This window comes from Pan paniscus, chromosome 10 (genome assembly GCF_029289425.2).
Source record: "Pan paniscus chromosome 10, NHGRI_mPanPan1-v2.0_pri, whole genome shotgun sequence".
In the NCBI taxonomy this organism is placed as follows: domain Eukaryota; kingdom Metazoa; phylum Chordata; class Mammalia; order Primates; family Hominidae; genus Pan; species Pan paniscus.
Genome location: NC_073259.2, coordinates 97,660,499 through 97,680,830, shown reverse-complemented (window position 1 = coordinate 97,680,830; position 20,332 = coordinate 97,660,499). Strand labels below are relative to the sequence as shown.

The 20,332-nt window shown below is 37.5% G+C and overlaps 1 protein-coding gene across 7 annotated transcripts in view; it reads left to right on the top strand.

The window, feature by feature from the left end:
- The first annotated feature begins 5,975 nt into the window (after positions 1-5,975).
- The window catches only part of ATP2B1 (ATPase plasma membrane Ca2+ transporting 1), a 67,845-nt gene continuing 53,488 nt past the window's right edge, over positions 5,976-20,332 (top strand). For all 7 annotated transcript variants that reach the window (XM_057299500.1, XM_057299499.1, XM_055095970.2 and 4 more), the window contains exons 1-2: positions 5,976-6,404; positions 19,475-19,672. In XM_057299500.1, coding sequence (XP_057155483.1) covers positions 6,197-6,404; positions 19,475-19,672 — 406 coding nt within the window. In that variant the 5' untranslated portion in view covers positions 5,976-6,196. The remainder of the gene's footprint in view (positions 6,405-19,474; positions 19,673-20,332) is intronic.

The following is a 20,332-nucleotide window of genomic DNA, read 5'->3' as shown; positions in this document are numbered from 1 at the left end:
TTACTCTCATTTTTAATGATTTTGTGAGTATTTAATGCTTATTTTATAAGTATCTTTATCCATTTTGGAAGTAGACAATTATGACTGTTTGGTTTTAATGACCATAAAATGAACTATTGGATTTGATCTCCAACATCCCTTTAGCTGTTAAATTCTAGAATTCTTTGCTTTGTAACCATGATTTAACAGAAAAGTCTTTTTAAAATAGTGTTTTATTTTGATTTTGATTTAGTAACTTTTATAAAAAGTAATACTTGATTAATCACTCCAAAAAATCAGTAATTACTCTGATTAAGGTATCATATTAGTATATTTGGGTCCAGGGAATAAGCTGTAATTGTGTACGGTTATGTCAAAGTTGTTATTAATTTATGAGATGGTACACATTGACTTCTAAACACCAAAGAACTAAAAATTTGAAACTTAAAACTTTGTATTCTCATTAAATGAATGAAAATAAAGTGTCTTTATCTTTAGAAGATTTTTTTTTAAAACCCTGAATCAATAATTTCTGCTCATATAGAACCAGTCATGGATTAAGACCCTTTGTAAATACTAGTTTTGGATTTAAAAATTTTCTGAGACATGTATTAAAACTAATAAATCAAAATTTGACTTAACATTTAAATTATTTCAGTATATCAAATCGTATACTGATTCTCTTTTCCTCTAGTTTTAAAAATCTTATTAAACCTTCCATATCTGAAATGGTTTGAGGTCTTCCTCATCTGGGGTGGGAGAAGGCTATTCTCTGCAGAATGGATCTGCAAATATTCTTAAAGAACAGTAAAAATAGCTAAAATGTATTTGTCATTTACTGTGTGTCAAGGTAAGTTCAAAGTGTTTTACATGTATTTACAAATTTAATAAGATGTGTACTGTTTTTGTATCTTTATTTTACAGATGAGCCTGTTACATAATAGGTGTGTATGTCCAAGGCAAAGTAAAATAGATCTGTTACCTCCCTTTGTTAGATATTACGTTCCTGTCCCTACTGCCTGAGAACACACATGCTTTGGGAGTGAGGGAAGGCACTTACATCAGTCATGCTAATTAACACCAAATTAAAGCATTTTTTAGCTTTGAGTAAACTGAACTTTTGTCTTTGCATATATGGTGTTGCATTTCTTATATGCCATATTTGTACAGTTATGTTTTGGGAATTAAATGTAACAGGCCATACTTTTATACCAATTAAATTTAACCTCTCATTCCCATGTGTCCAGATCCCAATTCTGTCATGTAACGTATTGCCGATTTTTACCTAGCTTTGAGTTGCTTATAGATTGGGTAAATACAACTTCTAGGTCTTCAAATTTCTAACAAAAATTTCGAATCATTCAGGAATTAGGAACCCAACAGTGCGTTAAGAAAACACCTCTTTCTAGATTGGTCCTTTTCTATCTAATATATTTAGTTGTATTAGCATATATTTCTGTCTTGCCTGCAAAAATCTCATACTGATGTACAATATTAATAATCATTTTTAGCACTCCATGTCTTACCTGTTAATTTACTTTGCTATTTTCTTATATTTATTTAGTTTTTCTAATAATTGATTTTTTATTGTTGAGTCTGGATAACTTTTCTCTTCTTCTTTTTTTTTTTTTTTGAGTCTCGCTTTGTCCCCAGGCTGCAGTGCAGTGGCGCGATCTCCGCTCACTGCAAGCTCTGCCTCCTGGGTTCACACCATTCTCCTGCCTCAGCCTCCCGAGTAGCTGGGACTACAGGCACCTGCCACCAGACCCAGCTAATTTTTTGTACTTTTTAGTAGAGACGGGGTTTCACCATGTTAGCCAGGATGGTCTTGATCTCCTGACCTCGTGATCCGCCCGCCTCGGCCTCCCAAAGTGCTGGGATTACAGGCATGAGCCACTGCGCCTGACCAAGTCTGGATAACTTTCACACAACGTTTCCTTGATCTGTAAAGTAACCTTATGAAAGAAGGAATTGAAATTGTATTATTAACCAACCTCTTTATGAGCTCTACTAACTACTAGGATATAATCATCCTTTTGTCTTTTTCTAAGGCCCTACCCATTCACAGTAAAGATTATATGTCAGTAAAAATCCACCTTATTGTTCTTTTTGAATATTGTAACCTTTTTTGCCCACCTCCAGTCTTCCGCTACGTGTGCTTGTGCGTGTGTGTGTGTGTGTGTGTGTGTGTGTGTTTTGTAATACCTCAAAGACTACCAACAGTGGTTTGTTCAGAGACAACATTTATTCTGGGATAAATTTTGTAAGCCAGGAGGCCTACATGTGCTTTCTTTAAAATCTCCCTCTTCTTGGGCCTCAGCTTGCACTTAACATTTTTTCTTAGACTTTTCAAGTAGAAGATAAAATTCTACTAGAAAACAAAGAGAAGCAAAATAGATGTTCTGCTTTCTGTTGTATATCAGTCCCAAATAGCCTGTGTCTCAACTTGATTGTCATGTTGTAGCTAACAAGTGAAAAGCAAAACTTTTTTATTGTCCTTCGTATTTTTGTCAACCAGCCAGTTAGATGAATGGAAGAGTAGGTAAAGAAGAAAATAGTAAAAGGAGCTATGGGTGATCTAGAAATAGACAACAACCTGCTGCATAATTTGTAGGTGATTGGTAATTCAAATAGGTCCACTTTGGGAAAGTGGCTCATTTGCATTTGGTGCTTTTGTCTGGGCTTCCTTTTCTTTAAACAGTGAGGGAATTGAGCATGATTAATATTCATGTGCTTATCAAAGCTCTGTGGCTTGCAAAGTAATAGAAAACTCAACCCCTGAAGGGCATTTATTGACAGATTACGGAAAAGATCAGTGATGGGACAAACTTTAGTCACTGATTGACCCAGGGGCTCAATTGATGTCCAGGCTTGACAGGCACATGCTAACTCACTCACTCACTTTCTCTCTCTCTCTCTCTCTCTCTCTCTCTCTCTCTCTCTCTCTCTCTTTCTCTCTTTCTCGCCCCTCCACATGCTCTCTATTGGATCCATTTTCAGAGGCTTTCCCCTCGTGGTACCAGATGACCACAGTAGCTCTTCATGTGTCTCTCAGATTTAAGTTCAATTAGTATAAAGAAGCGTTTGCCCCAGAGTCACAGCAGAAGTCTTGTTACCACCCGTTGGCTCTTGTTGGGTCACATGCACATTCCAGAACTGATGATCAGAATGGCTGCTGGGGATGTCTGGGAATGGGGATAGAACTCTGCTCAGACTCTGTTGAGCATTGGGGAATCACAGATTCCTAAATGAAAAGTGAAGCTATTGCTGAAAGATAGGGAAAGGGATGCTGAGACGGCAAATAGCAAATACAACAGTGCTCCTTCAGTTCTGATTTATTGTATAAATTGGTACATTTGGTATTATTTCACGATTTTGTGACCTACAAAAATGTCCATTTTGACCTATTAAATGTGAAGACCTAACGTGGAGGCTGTAGTGGATAATAGGTTCCAGTCTTAGCTATATTATGTATCCTTATTGTTGAGGAATTTAAAGGCATTCAGTTAATAACATTCTTTTCTCCTGTTTGAATTCTGTGAAGAGAAAAGACAGATTGGCACATAGGAATAAAAAAAAAACAGTTTTATTACTGATAAAAGCTGGAATGGATGACTTGGTTTTTGTGTGACAACAACGCTCTAGTATTGAACCCAGAACTAAGCAATTATTTACCTCTACTCCAGTAGGCTTTTAAACCTTGGGGTCTGCCCCTAAAAATTCAAACCAGAATACATGAGTCCTCCAGTTATCTGGCTCCCCAAAGAAGGCAGAGGTGAAGAAGCTACATATGTCTAGTTTCTCTAGGAAAATCTCCTATCAGGCAGGTCATTTCACGTCCATGGTGATTGATGGGATAGCAGGCCAGGAGTTGTTGAGGAAAATTCCTCTTTGTGGAAACCAGAGGACGGATGAACAAACATGCCCTCAACACACAGACTTATCTTAATTATTTTATTTGTTAAATAATAATCTATTTTAAGGTTAGTGTGATGTTCAGGCCAACAAATTCTGGATATAGAAACCTAAGGAGATTATCAAATAACCACCCTCTCCAGTTTTTCAAGTTGGATTATTATTATAATTGATGTGTGCGTAGGAGGGAACCCACTTTGCCTGGGAGATGAGTAAAATTGGTAATAATTAGACAAGCATAAGGATTTGTGAAGTGGGAGGAAGGAGGCAATGCAAGAAAATGTCTTGCAGAATCTGTAACTGTCACATCTTTGCAAGTTTAACCTAAGGCAAGCAAACTTTTCTCACCCAGCCATCCTCAACTCACTCATATGAATTCTAAGTTTTTAGCCCATTCTCCAGTTCAGTCATTCTCACAAGTGTGCTCCCTAGACTGATAGCATCAGCATCACCCCAAAAATTATTAGAAATGCAGATTATTGAGCCCCACCTTAATCTGCCTGAATCTAAAGATGCTTGAGGTGTGGGGCCCAGCAATGTAACTGATTCTCTGGGTGATTCTGATATATGCTGAAGTATGAGGACCATACACCATGATGTACAGACATCTTCATAGCAATTTCATAGCTGAATATTTATTGCATTTGCCATTCTAATCTTTTCTAGTTCTAATCATCAAACATTTTAAAAATATTTTGGAGTGCAGGTAGATTGCTTGAGGTGGGAAGACGTTAAATCTGTAAAATGGAGCCAGACAGTCATGAGCAGTGGGACTGCATTTTCATCTTGTAGGTTTAGATTTAGTGGCATGATGCCTATTTCAAAAACTAAATGTAGCAGCAAAATGCTTAGGGCATTGTATGTGTGAGACATTAGAATGAGGAAGAACCAAGGGGTTAATGATTATAATTTGCATAGAGGAACTTGAAGATAAGGAAGAAAAGGGGTTATATACAGAAGAGACTTTTCAAAGGTAGAATTAACTTAGTAACTGACTGAAGCCGGAAAGGATGGAATCAAAGATGATTTAAGATTCCTAGCCGAGGTGATAAGGATAATGGTGGTGGCAGAGCTATTTAATGAGTGAATGAGATGAGTCCATTGTTGGGCATGTTAACTTTGAGGTGATTGTATGGAGAGGAGAGCTTATCTTTAGGCAGATTAGTATAATAGGAGGACTTGAAAGTATGATGAAGAAATAAATGTAATGGATGTATTCATTCCTCAAACTTCTACTGAGTGTCTACCATGTGTCTGGTACAGTTCTAGGTTCTCAAGATGTAGTAATGGGCAAACTCTGCCCTCAGAACTAATACTGTAGATGGAGGGAAAAAAATAACATATTAACAAATGAACAAGATAAATTCAGGTAATAAGAAGACTGGGCAAGGACAACAAAAGAGTAGAGAATTTCTTTAGATAGGGGGTCAAAGGAAGACCTGAGGTGGTAACATGTGACAAATCATATATAGTTTTTGCTGGCCAAAAGATTTTAGAGTCACAGAGTGGCCAATGAGAATTACAGGAAATAATATTAAAGGATCTGTTATGCTTTTTGTCCTTTCAGGGGCTATTCCATAGGAAAGACTTGGAGAGAGAGATCCAAGTATAATGTTAAAAGGAACTTGGGCTTGGAGACAGTCCACCTCAGACATTTCAGCCATTTGTTAGCTGGGCAGAAAACTCACTTTCTTGAAGTCTGCTCTTATCAGTAGAAGAAGAAGGAGTAACACCTCATGGGATTAAATTGTAATGATTAAGTGAGAGAATGAATTTAAAACAACTAGCATAGTGCTTGGAACAATAACAGTAATACTGAGTGGATCATAAAATTCAGTCATGTGAAGTGCAGTTTTATTTAATAATGTAATCTAATGTCTTCTGATATACAGTTTTATTTAAAAGTTGTACTTTGATCTTTTATCATGCAAAGCACTTTAAAAGCACAAGACTGGAGTTCAAAAATATTTATATTATTAAATAATCTACTTTAGCTACTTGATGACATTTAGAAAATATGCTTACATGCATAATACTCTTAAGATAGATTTTATTAACTTTTAAATATTTTCTTCTTACAGATGTGTATATCTCATGATTGATACGGAGAAACTAGTCATGGGCCAAAGGTCAAGATACTTCTCTGGGAAATGTTGCTGCTGATGCTGCTTTACAGAGTCATACAATGAGTGTTTGGTTTAAGAAAGATTTTCATATTTAAAAGATTTTCATCTTGGAAATACATCAAGTGAAAATTAAATTCTTTTGGGAAACATTTTCCTTCTGATATATTATACTTGTAATGGGCGACATGGCAAACAACTCAGTTGCTTACAGTGGTGTGAAAAACTCTTTGAAGGAAGCTAATCATGATGGAGACTTTGGAATTACGCTCGCAGAGCTGCGGGCTCTCATGGAGCTCAGGTCCACAGATGCATTACGAAAAATACAGGAAAGCTATGGAGACGTCTATGGAATTTGCACCAAATTGAAAACATCTCCCAATGAAGGTGAGTTTTATTATGCTTGTTTTTGGTTCTTTGTGCAAAGAGTTCTATATATTTGGCTTATAAATGAGCATGCTTATATTATCTTGGCGATTGTATGATTATGACATAATTATAGTGACATTAAAAATGGGTTAGTTATCAGATTAATACAGTTAAAGTATTTTTATATTAACACATAAATGTTGCAAATTAATTTATATGTTTTAGATTGGCGGGATGAAATATTTTGTTCCATTATATATACTACTGCTGCCTGTTTATGATAAAAAGATTGTCTTCCCTCTGAGCTGTAGAGGATGGAACCAGGCTTGGATGCCTCCCAGGGATTTGGTGGAAATAAACTCTCGGATCACTATCCTTCATTTTGCTGGGTGGCTTAAAATAGTTGTCACTCTCAGTAGTTGATTGAGTTGGTTTTAGCATATGAGGCTTAACCTAACCTTTAATAATTAGCTCAGGAGTTCCTAAAGCAAATGAAATAGAAGAGATGGAAGTTAGTTTTTCACCTAACAGACATTTCCTTTAATGAAACTAGTTTTTAGTCTTTGAATTATGTTGAATATTCCTGTGTTCACAGAAGCCTTTGGTTTCATAAATTTGTATTTGTGGCAGGTTTTCCTTTTGAGAATCAAAAAGGAGAATTCATTGTAACTTTCTGGCATTATGGTCTTTGAAATGATTTCAGAAGATTGCCTTTCATAAATTAATCAGATTAAACATAAAATAAAGGTTAGGACATTTCAGGAAAGCATTTCCAAATTGTAAAGGCAGGGATGGGAAGGGACACATATGAGGATGAATGGGGATTACAATTTATTTTATTAAGGATGAGAAATTATTAATGTAAAATTTTAAAGTATATTAGTATATATTCCAAAGCTAATTCTAGAGAAATTAAGCAAAAGTATTTTTCTTAATATTTTTTCTGAAACATTTTATGCCATGCTATTGCTTAGATAATATATAATGTAATAGCAAAAAGTCTTTTCCAAAATTAAATAACTTTAAATTATATTTAAAAATTCTTTAAAACCTTTGTAACCTATGTAATTCATTGTGAATTGTTAATTATTTTAATGATAGGTAGTTACTTTGATTTCTCTGAAGTAGCATGATCTTGAGGAAGCCAGAGTCAGTATTCACACATGTCCCAACAGGGCTTCTTTAGACTATTTGGAATATATTCTTTGCCTGCAAGACCTGTTAACTCTTCAAGGTTTTCTGTATCTTTTCAAATTGGAACCACTAGAAACACCAGCTTCTTAGTTATACCTTAGATATGCTACACCATTTTGATGTAGTTGGGTTTGATTACTACAAGATTGATCCCAACTATTAATACATTAAAATGGTATTGCATATCTAAGGTATAACTAAGAGTATCAGGAACAGTTCCCATGGACTTGAATAGACAGTAATTTGACAAAATTGGTTGCATACTTAAGGTATAACTAAGAGTATCGGGAACAGTTCCCATGGACTTTAATAGACAGTAATTTGACAAAATTTGAAGCTTGTTCATTATGCAAACCGACTTTGAGATGTTATATAGCATCTTAGAGATTTGTACATTAGTATGCTATTCTCAGCTGGTAGATCTATTAATTCAGCTTAATCATTAAAAAATCTCATTGTTTTATCATCATCAAGTTGATAGGGGACACTAACATTAAGGAGCCCTCAATATAACAACATAGTTTGTTCATAAAAGCAATATTGAACTTTAGTTTCAAATCTTCACTCAATTGTACTTCCCCTAACCAGGTCCTTGCATTTCTCTATTAATCAAAGTTCTTGTCTTCTGATAACTGAATACCCCACCATTTGAGAATGAGAATGGCTTCTCATTTTTATAGACATGATATCTCATGAGTTTGCACTACAGTTTCTTTCACGGTATTATTTGGAGCGGTGCCTTTTAAATTGGTTTAGTTAGTGAAGTTAAGTTAACTGAAAATTTTACCTCTAGTACAGTGGTTTTTAAAATTTGAGAAGGGGATAGTTATGTACCCTTTTGACAGTATGTTGGAAGCTATGGATAATCTCTAGAAATATCCACTTAGCACTCAAAATTCTATGTGAATTGTTGCTGCTTTGGGCTATTAGATAAATTCATGCATTATCCCCTCTTTAATTCGTAGACAGTTTTTGCTCATGTTCTTCCTAGTATTGTGAATTTAATATTTGCTAAAATTTGTATAAACTGTTGTCCTCACTGTTTATATATACACAATTTGTTTTTTTTGAAATATTTTTAAAAGAATGTGAAGCAAGCCATTTTAAGCATTATACTTATATTTACAGTTGAAAATACAAATGAAAACAGCAGTGCAGTGGCTCGCACCTGTAATCCCAACACTTTGAAAGGCCAAGGCGGGAGGTTTTCTTGAACCTAGGAGTTTAGGACCAGCCTAGGCAATATAGCAAAACCCCATCTCTGCAAATAAAAACATTAACCACTGTGGTGGCACATGCGTCTCTGCTATTCAGAAGGCTGAGGCAGGAGGATCACTTGAGCCCAGGAGTTTGAGGCTGCAGTGAGCTATGATTGCACCACTGCACCTCAGCCTGGGTAACAGAGGGAGACCCTGTCTCAAAAATAAAAAAAACACAGCAGCAGCCTTCACAAGAATGTTATTTCCAAAGGAATATTCATAGTTTTAGTTTAACTTAGTGGAAATAATTCACTCAGAAGCATTTTGTCACTGATCAAGCATACAAATGGTAATAAATGAAACATGACCAGGAGTAAGCAATTAGGAGTTTGTATGTCCAAGGAAATGAACTAGACAGCAAGTACTCTTTCGTTAGAATACCCTGTTTATAGTCAGGGAAAGTGAGAATTAAAATGATTCTTCAAAGTACATGAATTTCAATTAGGTAAAACTGAAGTTGTCTTACCTGTCCCTTTAGTTCATTCATTTATTGATTCATTCATTGACATATACTTTCTTCAGACTTGGGATTTTGATTGTCCTGTGTTTTATATACTTCCTCTAAAAAAGGTGGTGGGGCCTGGCAGTTACCGGAAGGCAGTTGTTGGTGTATAATTAAATCATCACAATTTTAGAGACTTTATGTAAGAATATGTGCATCTTAGAATTGCTGAAATTTTGTAGTATTTATTAGTATCTGCCATGCAGTAGGCATTTTTCTAGGCCCTGGGTATACAGCCATGAATAAAACAAATATCTCTGCCTAATTTTCACACGTTCACATGGGGAGACAGTTCACAAGACAACTAGTAGTGTGTTGGCGATACATGTTTAAAAAAAATGAGTGGAGAAGGGAAATCAGAAATATTGGGGGTGTCAATATTGGATTTCTGTCAAGTATAAAGGAGCAACCCAAGACATTTCTTAAGCAAAACCACAAAAATGATAGGCTATCCTTATGATGGGTAACACTTTTTGTGCCATATTGGCTATTAGCACTTGAAAATATTAAAATAAGTTAATATTTTAACAAGTTTATCCTATTTTACAGCCAAAGAACCCTCAGGACAAAAAAGTTAAACAGTTTACCCAGAGTCTCACTCTGGCTCCAGTCTTATTCTGGCTTCAGAGACCATGCTTTAACCACTGCATTGTATGTTACCTGTTACAAAAGTTCAGTTCACATAGCTTGTAAAAGAGTTGCACTATGAAGAAAGAGGTAGCTGTGTTCCCTCTTCTCGATAGTAATTTTTGATAGGGAAAAAAAATTTTGGAATTACATGGTGAAAAAAATTTTGGTTTAAGGTTCTGCTTATCAATTTGTTCTTTATTTAAAAAACATACCCTGGCCAGGTATGGTGGCTCACACCTGTAATCCTAGCATTTTGGGAGGCTGAGGTGGGAGGATCGTTTGAACCCAGGAATTTGAGACCAGCCTGGGCAACATTAAAAAAGAAAAAAATGAGCCAGGAGTGGTGGCACATGCCTGTGGTCCCAGCTACTCAGGAGGCTGAGGTGGGAGGATCGCTTGAGTGTGGGAGGATCGCTTGAGTGTGGGAGGATCGCCTGAGTCAAGGCTGCAGTGATCCATGTGTGATCCCACAAAAGAATGAGACCCTGTCTCAAGAACAAAAAGAGTGCCCTATTCAAGAAATTGTATTTATGTGATTCCTGTTTGTCTTGCCCATTTATCACTTGTGTTCTAACAATATGTTTTGAAGAATATCATATGCATACTGGTCAATAGGAAGTGTTTTGACCAGATATAATTTTCATATTAAAAACTTCCCAGTGGTTCTGATTAACCATCCTAACTCCTAAAGAAATTGGAACTGTAAATTTCAAAGTGAACTGGAATTGAGGCTTGTAACTTCATATTTTTGGCTCCGTTAGAGAAAGCATCTGTCTTACAGTCCTCAGAATCCAAGAATGCACTTTTATACCAAAATAACCTGCTTATAACATCCTAACTGCATAAAATTACCTTCACAGTTTTTTTTTTCTTCTGTATCTTTGTTGTTTTCCTGCATTGACTTTCTTATTCATATTCTGAATCACATTCCTTGATCCTTATATTTTTACACTAGCTTTTGGTATATCTTTCATCTCATTGTGGTCCTATGTTATATTTTATACTGGATGGTAGACTTTTGGATAATAGGGTTTCTGATATACAGGCCTCCAGCCCTAGGATCATGTTTGTTATTCAGAGTTCTACATTAAAAAAGGAATTCATTTTTATAAATGAATTCATAAAAATTAAAGGCAGGTGCCAAGTGGTATTCTGTAAGAGGCATGGCTTCATGGACTTGTAAAGGGCAAGAAAGCAAATGAGACACTAAGCTTTTAAGTGGTGGTTGCTGAAATTAGGTCCAGGAGTTTCTCCTGAGCTTTAGGTTTGAAAGCCCAAAACACACAAAACCCACAGTGTTTAACTGGTTGCTTGTCAGTCTCCCCCACCAAACTATGAGCTCTTTGAGGGCAAGTGGTAGGGAAAGGCATCCTGAGTCATTTCCCTTTGTATGCCTAGTGCACAGTGACGTAGTAGGCATTTGGGAAAGAATGTGTAAGTTTGACTTTAGAACAGTGTCTCTTAAATTTGCAGTTAGGGACGGGATTGCCTCCTCTTTTGAAATTGAGAAAATCATGAGAATATTAGATTGTTTCCCAAGAAGAATAAACATAAACATAAATTTTTATGTACTTTCTTGGTCTGCACATTTTCCGGTGTCCCTCACTTAGAAAAGTCAGTTTGGCTGCTGCTATAGGTCCACCATGATACAGACTGTGTTACTCCGTTTGCGCACTGCTATAAAGAAATACCTGAGGCAGGGTAATTTATAAAGAAAAGAGGTTTAATTGGCCTCATGGTTCTGCAAGGCTGTACAGGAAGCATGGCATCAGCATCTGCTTGGCTTCTGGTGAGTCCTCAGGGAGATTTTACTCATGGCAGAAGGTAAAGTGGAAGCAGGCACATCATATGGTGAGAGAGGGAGCAAGAGAAACAAGGGGGAGGTCCCAGACTCTTTTAAACAGCCAGATCTCATGTGAACTAACTGAGCAAGAACTCACTTATCACCAAGGGGATGGTGCTAAACTGTCCATGAGAAATCTTCCCCCATGATCTAATCACCTCCCACTAGACCCCACCTCCAACATTTGGAATCACATTTCAGCATGAAATTTGGAGGGAACAGACATCCAAACCATATTATTCCACCCCTGCCCCCACCAAATCTCGTGTCTTTCTCACATTTCAAAATACAATCATGCTTTCTCAACAGTGTCCCAAAGTTTTAACTAATACCAGTATTAATTCAAAAGTTCAAAGTCCAAAATCTCATCTGGAGATGAGTTCCTTCCATTTATGAGCCTGTGAGATCAAAAACAAGCTATTTACTCCAAGATGCAGTTGTGGTACAGGCATTGGGTTTACCTTCCCATTTCAAAAGGGAAAAATCAGCCAAAAGAAAGGAGTGGTAGACCACACAAGTCTGAAACCCAACAGGACAGTCATTAGAGTTCCAAAACAATCTTCTTTGACTGCATATTCTGCATCTAGGGCACACTGATACAAAGGGCGAAGTCCCAAGACCTTGGGCAGCTCCGCCTCTGTGGCTTTATAAGGTAGGTGCAGCCCCTGTGGCTACTCTTAGGTTGTAGTTGAGTGATTGAGGCTTTCTAGGCTTAGGATGCAAACTGCCAGTGGCTCTACCGTTCTAGGATCTAGAAAACAATGGCCCCCTTCCCACAGCTCCACTAAGCAGTGCCCTAGTGGGGGGACTTTGTGGGGGCTCCAACCCTACAATTCCCCTTGGCACTGCCCTAGTGGAGTTTCACTATGGGGGCTCTGCCCCTAGGCAGGCTTCTCTTGTGGCACCAAGCCTTTCTGATATTTCCTTTGAAATCTAGGGGAAAACTGCCAAGCCTCCTCCACACTTGAATTCTGAGTATCTGCAAATTTAATACCACATAGGAACTACCAAGGCTTATGGCTTGCACCCTCCAGAGCTGTGGCCCAAGCTGTTCCTGGGCCCGTTTGAGCAGAGGCTGGAGCCAGAGCAGCCAGGATGCAGGGAGCAGTCTCCTGAAGCTGAGCGGGACAGCTGCACCCTGGGCCTAGCCCTTGAAAGCATTCTTTCTGCCTAGGCTGCTGGGCCTGTGATGGGAGGGGCTGTCCCAAAGATCTCTGAAATGCCTTCGAGGCCTTTTTCTCCTTGCCTTATCTATTAGCACTCAGCTCTCTTTTAGTCATGCTAATCTCTCTAGAAAGTGATTGCACCACAGCCCACTTGTTTTCCTTCTCTACCACAGGGTCAGGCTGCACATTTTCCAGACTTTACCCTCTGCTTTGCTTTTAATTATAAGTTCCAACTTCAGGTCATTCCTTTGCTCCTGCTAATAGTAGGCTGTTAGAATCAGCCATGCCAGTTCTTGAATGTTTTGCTGCTGAGAACCGTCTTGTGCTAGATACCCTAGGTAATTACTCTGAAGTTCAAACTTCCACAGATCCCTCAGGCATGGACACAATACAGCCAAGTTCTTTACTAAGGCCTAACAAGGGTGACCCTTGTTCCAGTTCCCAGTAAATTTCTCATTTCCATCTGAGAACTTGTCAGCTTGGACTTCAGTGTTTATATCTCTATCAGCATTTTGGTCAGAACCATTTAACCAGTCTTTAAGAAGTTTCCAGACTTTCCCTCATTTCCCTGTCTTCTTCTAAGCCCTCCAAACTCTTCCAGCCTCTGCCTGTTACCCAGCTACAAAGCCGCTTCCACTTTTTAAGGTATCTTTATAGCAGTGCCCCACACCTCAGTACCAATTTTCTGTGTGTGTTCATTTTTGTGTTGTTATAAAGAAATACTTGAGACTGGGTAATTTATAAAGAAAAGAGATTTAATGGGCTCACAATTCTGCGGGCTATACAGGTAGCATGGCACTGGCATCTGCCTGGCTTCTAGGGATGTCTCAGAGTGCTTTTACTCATGGCAGAAGGTGAAGCAGGAGCAGGCACGTTACATGATGAGAGCGAGAGTGAGAGAAGGAGGAGTTCCCAGACTCTTAACCAGATCTGGCATGAACTACTGAGCAAGAACTCTCTTATTACCAAGGGGATGATGCTGAACCATTCATGAAGGATTTGCCCCCATGATCCAATTACCCCACTAGACCCCACCTCCAACATTTGTAATCACATTTCAACGTGAGATTTGGAAGGGATAAACATCCTTACCATATCACAGACATACATACATGTACATGTAATATAAACACATACAGACACACATATACATATGATATATACATAAATACAAAATTTCTAGTACAGAATTTGATAAGACTGTAGTATGTGCTGTGTGTTAGCTGTGATTGTCGGTTAAATCTACATCCAACATTCCAGTAAATTCCCCCCACTTTATTCCTAAATTGGGACATAATTTTATTAGTGCCCGCAATTGGGATGCTACATTTTCGTGTAAAACATTAAGGTCTTAATGTAAGTGACATTTTATTTGATTGTATGTTCTTTTCAAATATAAAGACAGTACTTCTGAGCTGTTATCTACTCATAGATCAAATATAGACTTTTATTTCTCCAAACAATGATGGAGTCAGACCCCAAAAGCATGTAATTCTGAGGCTACTTTTGATGTGTTTTGGTTATATTTTCTCTTTGTGAAGTTAACTGGGCCATAAGAAGATCAATTCCATGCATGACCTTGGCCTCATTGCCACTACACTACAATTAACTGAGCCAATTAGGCAGAAGAGTTCTCATTATATTTTCTTATAAGTTATTCCTAGTAATTTGATATCATTATTTATATTTTTAAAACTAGGACCAGTAATTTATTTGCCAATTCCACCAGCTTAGCTATATCTCATACTTTACTTTCTCCCTCCTTACAGTAGAAGCCTCCTCCTGCATCTGTATTAGACAAACATTGCAGCCCTGAATTGCATGGCCTCTGGCCCCTTCGAAGGCTTACCTGTGGCATTACCCTTCATCTCCTGTATCATCAGTGTTGTCTTCTCCACTTGATCATTGTCATTAAGTCACTTGTCTTAATGTCTGTCACCTACTTTTAAAAAACAAAATGCAAATAAAACCCATTTGAACTCATCTTCACTGATTTATTTCTGCCCACTGGATCACACTCTTGGAAGAAGTTAGCTATGCTTACTGTTGCCACTTGCTCATTCCCATTGTCCGTTCAGCTCTTTTCTAATCAGACTTTCTTCCACACCATTGCACTGGAATATTCCTTACAAGGTCATCAGCCTCTATCTAGTGAAAGAAAGTGTTCCATTCTCTGGTCTGTTACTCATCCTTTTAACATCATTTGTCATGGTCAGCCACATCATCTTTTTAAAACCTCTTTTCGTCTCTGGGCTTCTGTGGTACTACCTGAACATGTTTTGTTTTGTTCCCCCCTCCCCTGCCTTCCTTGCCTCCCTCACTGGCTGTTTCTTCTTAGGTGCCTTGGGCTCCTCTTGCCCTATTTGAACATCAGTGTTGGGTGCTCCAACGCTGTAGCGTCAGCCTAGCTCCCTTCTTGTCTACTTTAACTCTCTGAGAGCTCTCATTGGGCTTGTGGCTCCAGAATCATCTGTGTATTGATGACTCTGGCTCAGACTTCTCCTTGAGTTCTCAATATGGATAGCCAGCTGTCTACTAGACACCTACACTTGTTTTGTTTAAATCTATGAAACAGAACCATTAACTCCTCCCTCCCCTTTCCTCCTAATTCTTCAGTTCTCAAAATTGCCTGTCTTGGAATATGACTACCATCCACCCACTTAAGTGCTTGAAGACCCCTCCCCCTCGCAAAAAAAAAACAAAAACAAAAACATTCTTTCCCTTTCATCCTACATCCAGTCCTTAAGTACGTTGTCTGATCTCCTTCCAAAATACCTGGCAAATCCACTTATCCCCTTCTGCCTCCACTTCTAAAACCCAAAAGCACCATCATCTATACTTTATAAGCAGCAACCTCCCAACTGGTCTTTTTCCTTCAATCTTGCTCTCTTCAATTTCCTTCAGATAGCAATTTATGTGATTTTTCTAAAATGCAGGTTAGTTACCACCACTCTGCTTTAATTGTTTTCATTGCACTTTAAGGTGAGAATGCCATTCTCCTCTCCCTAGCCCCCATGTTCTTACCTTTGGCCACTTTTTCCATTTTGACCCTCTCTTCTTTCCTCCAGGGTCACTGGGTTTTACTACAGTGGCTTTGCTTCTGGCTAGTAAATCTTCTAATCTTGTTTTGATCTCTGGGCCTTTGTATTTGCTTTTGCTGCTGGGAATGTTCTGCTCGAAAGTCTTCTCACCCTTGACCCCTGGAAGTTCAGACAGAAGCCAAATGTTAGCTCCTTAGAAAGGCTAATGTAGCCCACTAAGAGAGTTCTATTGGCCCTTTTTTATTGTCTTCATTGTACTTGTCTGTAGTTATTTTAATTGTCTACTGTCTACCTCCAGGATAGTATAAACTTATTGAATGTTCTTGTTCACACTGACTCCTCAGCATGTAGAACAGTCCCTAGAAGTAGTAAATATTCAGTAAATATGTATTGGGAAACAGACTGTTGTTACAAAACTGTTCGTTTTATTATATTTAGATTGTGTAAGTTTATTAATAGAAATTAATTGTCCCCAAAATTGAATTAATAACTATAGTGTTCAGTCAGTTTATAATTTGTGTTCCACTTATTTAACTTAAGAGATGCCCTGTTTATGATTTATGAACTGTGTATACCTTCTGTTTTGGTTCTTCAAAAACAACGTTGTAAGTTTGGCCAACTGATATTAGTGCCCTCCCTTGACCCCCAAAGAGTTAAGTAACTTGCACAAGATTTCAGTAGGTGAACTGGAACCTAGGTCTTCTACTTCCTATACCAGATAGTTTTATTGGTATAGTGTCCTAGGTGTGTGCATTTGTGTGTGTTAGTAGTTTAGAGGAATTATAATAGCATTTAAGACCTTTACTTCCCATATACTCTCCAAGATACGTTTTAAAGCTATCTTTAGCTCTGTGGCTGTTCTTTTCAGTGGTAACATAAAATATTGGTCCCTGTTATAACCAATATGTTAAGATTTGGCCAATTATTTTTTAGTGGTGATAATTATCAGGTGTTACAGGTATGTCATATGTATGCAATTAATGGTAGTCTTTGTACAGTGTGAGTTAGGCTGATATAACCACTGTCTCCATTTTTTTTTTCTTTTTGCTGGTAAGAGCATTCAAACACAAGACAAGACAAACCTACGCATAGACTAATCTCATCCTTATTACTGCAGTCCATTGCTGCCTTGCTTTCTGTTGACTCTGTCTTAAAGATTAGAGCTCTTTGGAAGCTTTCAACTGATAAGTCTTTCTTTTTTTCTTTTTTTTTCTTTTTTTTTTTTCCAACTGAGAAATCTAAAATACTTTCCGTATTGCCCAGTATGGACCCTGTTATAGTTGCAAGTGAGATCATTTTCTGAAATCTTTGAATCTTGTTGAATCCTTCAATGAAGTAAATAATTACTTTAAAGCTATATGTTCATTTCTCATTATTTATTCTAATGTATTTATATTCCCTCTTCTACTCTTTGCCTGCCTGAGCAGTGAGATTAATAGTTAAAGCACTTAAAGCTGAGAGCCTTACAGTAATCTACTGTTTTCCTGTCTTCCTCCTTTGATGTTCTCTTGGAATAGGCTCTTGCCAAAAAAACAAATTGAAGTTAGGTTTAATATGAGAAGTCAAAAATGATGTTATCCTGGTTATCTCTGCCTTCTTCTCTAGCATTCTTTTTCTTTCTTTCTTTCTTTTTTTTCGGAAACAGAGTCTTGCTCTATCCCCCAGGCTGGAGTTCAGTGGCGTGATCTTGGCTCACTGCAACCTCAGCCTCCTGGGTTCAAGTGATTCTCATGCCTCAGCCTCCTAAGTAGCTGGGATTACAGGAACCCACCACCATACCCGGTTAATTTTTGTGTTTTTAGTAGAAATGAGATTTTACCATGTTGGGCAGGCTGGTCTTGAACTCCCGACCTCAGGTGATCTGCCTGCCTCGGCCTCCCAACCTCAGGTGATCTGCCTGCCTTGGCCTCCCAAAGTGTTGGGATTATAGGCATGAGCCACTGTGCCCAGCTTCTCTCGCATTCTTAAGCAGACAAGGAAAAATATCATTTGTCACTGCTGTCTGTACTGTTACACTCCCACAATAATGTACATGTGTACACACTTTGCATTAACTAATTGGGATATATCTGGGTTTGACAGGATCAACAAGGTTAAAGACTTACTTGGTAGGGTGAAGGAATGGCAAAATGGATGTTCATCCAACTAGCTCTGTCTTAACCTCCTCATATCTTTCTAATTCCATACTCCAGACAATAAATGTTACATCCTACAGTATACCTCCTACAGTATACCTTTTACCTTAAGTGACAATAGGTACATTCAATAGCACCACCTATTACTTCTAAGAAAGATCATCCTAAGTATCCTGTTATATCAATCGAAGTATAACAGAGACATTTTAGTAGAGAAGCTTTTAGAGCTTGTGATAGATTAACTTTTCACTGTTACTCAGCAAATGAGAGTAAAAAATCAGACTTTCACAGTTGTCCAGGGTGCAATAACTAAACCAAATCTGTATCTATATCTATATAACTGAACCAAATATATATATGTGTGTGTATATATGTGTGTGTGTGTATATATACATATATACATATATACATATATACACATATACACACATATATACATATATACATACACATACATATATACATACATATATACATATACACGTGTATATACATATATACGTGTATATACATATATGTGTATATATACGTATGTATACATATGTGTGTATATATATGTATGTATACATATGTGTATATGTGTGTGTGTGTGTATGTATCTTTATATATAAACTTCCCAGTTTTGTGGGGGCAATATCCTCAGGTCAGGGAAATGTTTAACTCCAATATGAAAACCATCAGACTGTCACAACAGTTCTGATTGCTAACATCTACAAGATGGTATAAGATAGTACGATCAGAAATAAGCAGTTCTGGCCAGGCATGGTGGCTCACATTTGTAATCCCAGCACTTTGGGAGGCTGAGGCAGGTGCATCACCTTAGGTCAGGAGTTCAAGACCAGCCTGACCAACATGGTGAAACCCTGTCACTACTAAAGATACAAAAATTAGCCGGGTGTGGTGGCATGCACCTATAGTCCCAGCTACTCGAGAAGGTGAGGTAGGAGAATCACTTGAACCTGGGAGGCAGAGGTTGCAGTGAGCCGAGATTGTGCCACTGCACGCCAACCTGGGTGACAGAGCAAGACTCTGTCTCAAAAAAACAAGCAAAATAAAAAACAAAAAACAAAACTAAGCAGTTGGGAAAGTGAAAATTCTTAGTGCAGTCCTAACTTATCTACTTAAAGTGTTCTTTTAAAGACCTGCACATGTTTTTCAGTGATTTAAATTCTGTACACTTAAAGCATGAAAGTAAACATTTTGGTAGGGTCTTAGGAATTACAATCTAGAGTGATGAGTTGAGGTATTTTGAATAAAACTATATATTTTCATTTGTAAGAAGTAAAACTGTTCACTGAAATTTGTTTCTTTTTATTAGGTTTAAGTGGAAACCCTGCAGATTTAGAAAGAAGAGAAGCAGTGTTTGGAAAGAATTTTATACCTCCTAAAAAGCCAAAAACCTTTCTTCAATTAGTATGGGAAGCATTACAAGATGTCACTTTAATTATATTAGAAATTGCAGCCATAGTATCATTGGGCCTTTCTTTTTATCAGCCTCCAGAAGGGGATAATGCACGTAAGTAAATGGGGGGAAAAAAGACATGTCTGATGCTAGTTCAGCTAATTCATTTAGTTAATGCACAATAATAATAGCTGGCCAGCATTTATTGATGTTTGCTATGTGCTAGGCACTGTTCTAAGTACCTTAAATATATTATCTCACATAACTTTCACAGTAACCCTATGAATTAGATTGTGTTACCTCCCTTTTACAATGAGGCACAGAGGTTAAATAACCTACCCATATATGCTTACTATGTGTCTGGCACAGACCTATGCCATGTATATGACATGGTCTTTGCTATCACAGTTTTTAAGTTTTTTTAGAACACTATACTGTGAAACAATTTCAGTTTTTAGTTTTTGGTTTCTTTTGGAAAATGTCATTATGAAAGCAAAATTCTGTTCTCTTCCCAAATTCATTACTTGTCAAGTTCTTAAAGTGTTTTGCTGTGTACACCATTTGGATAATTTCCTTGCCATTATGGAAAATGTCCTTGCCATATTACTATCCCTAATATGAAAATCCGAAATACTTTGAAATTCAAAATTTTCGAGTGCCGACATGATGCCACAAGTGGAAAAATTCCACACATAAGTACTTACCACAAATTTTGTCTCATATACAAGATTATTTTTTAAATATTGTATAAAATTACTTTTAGGCTGTGTGTAT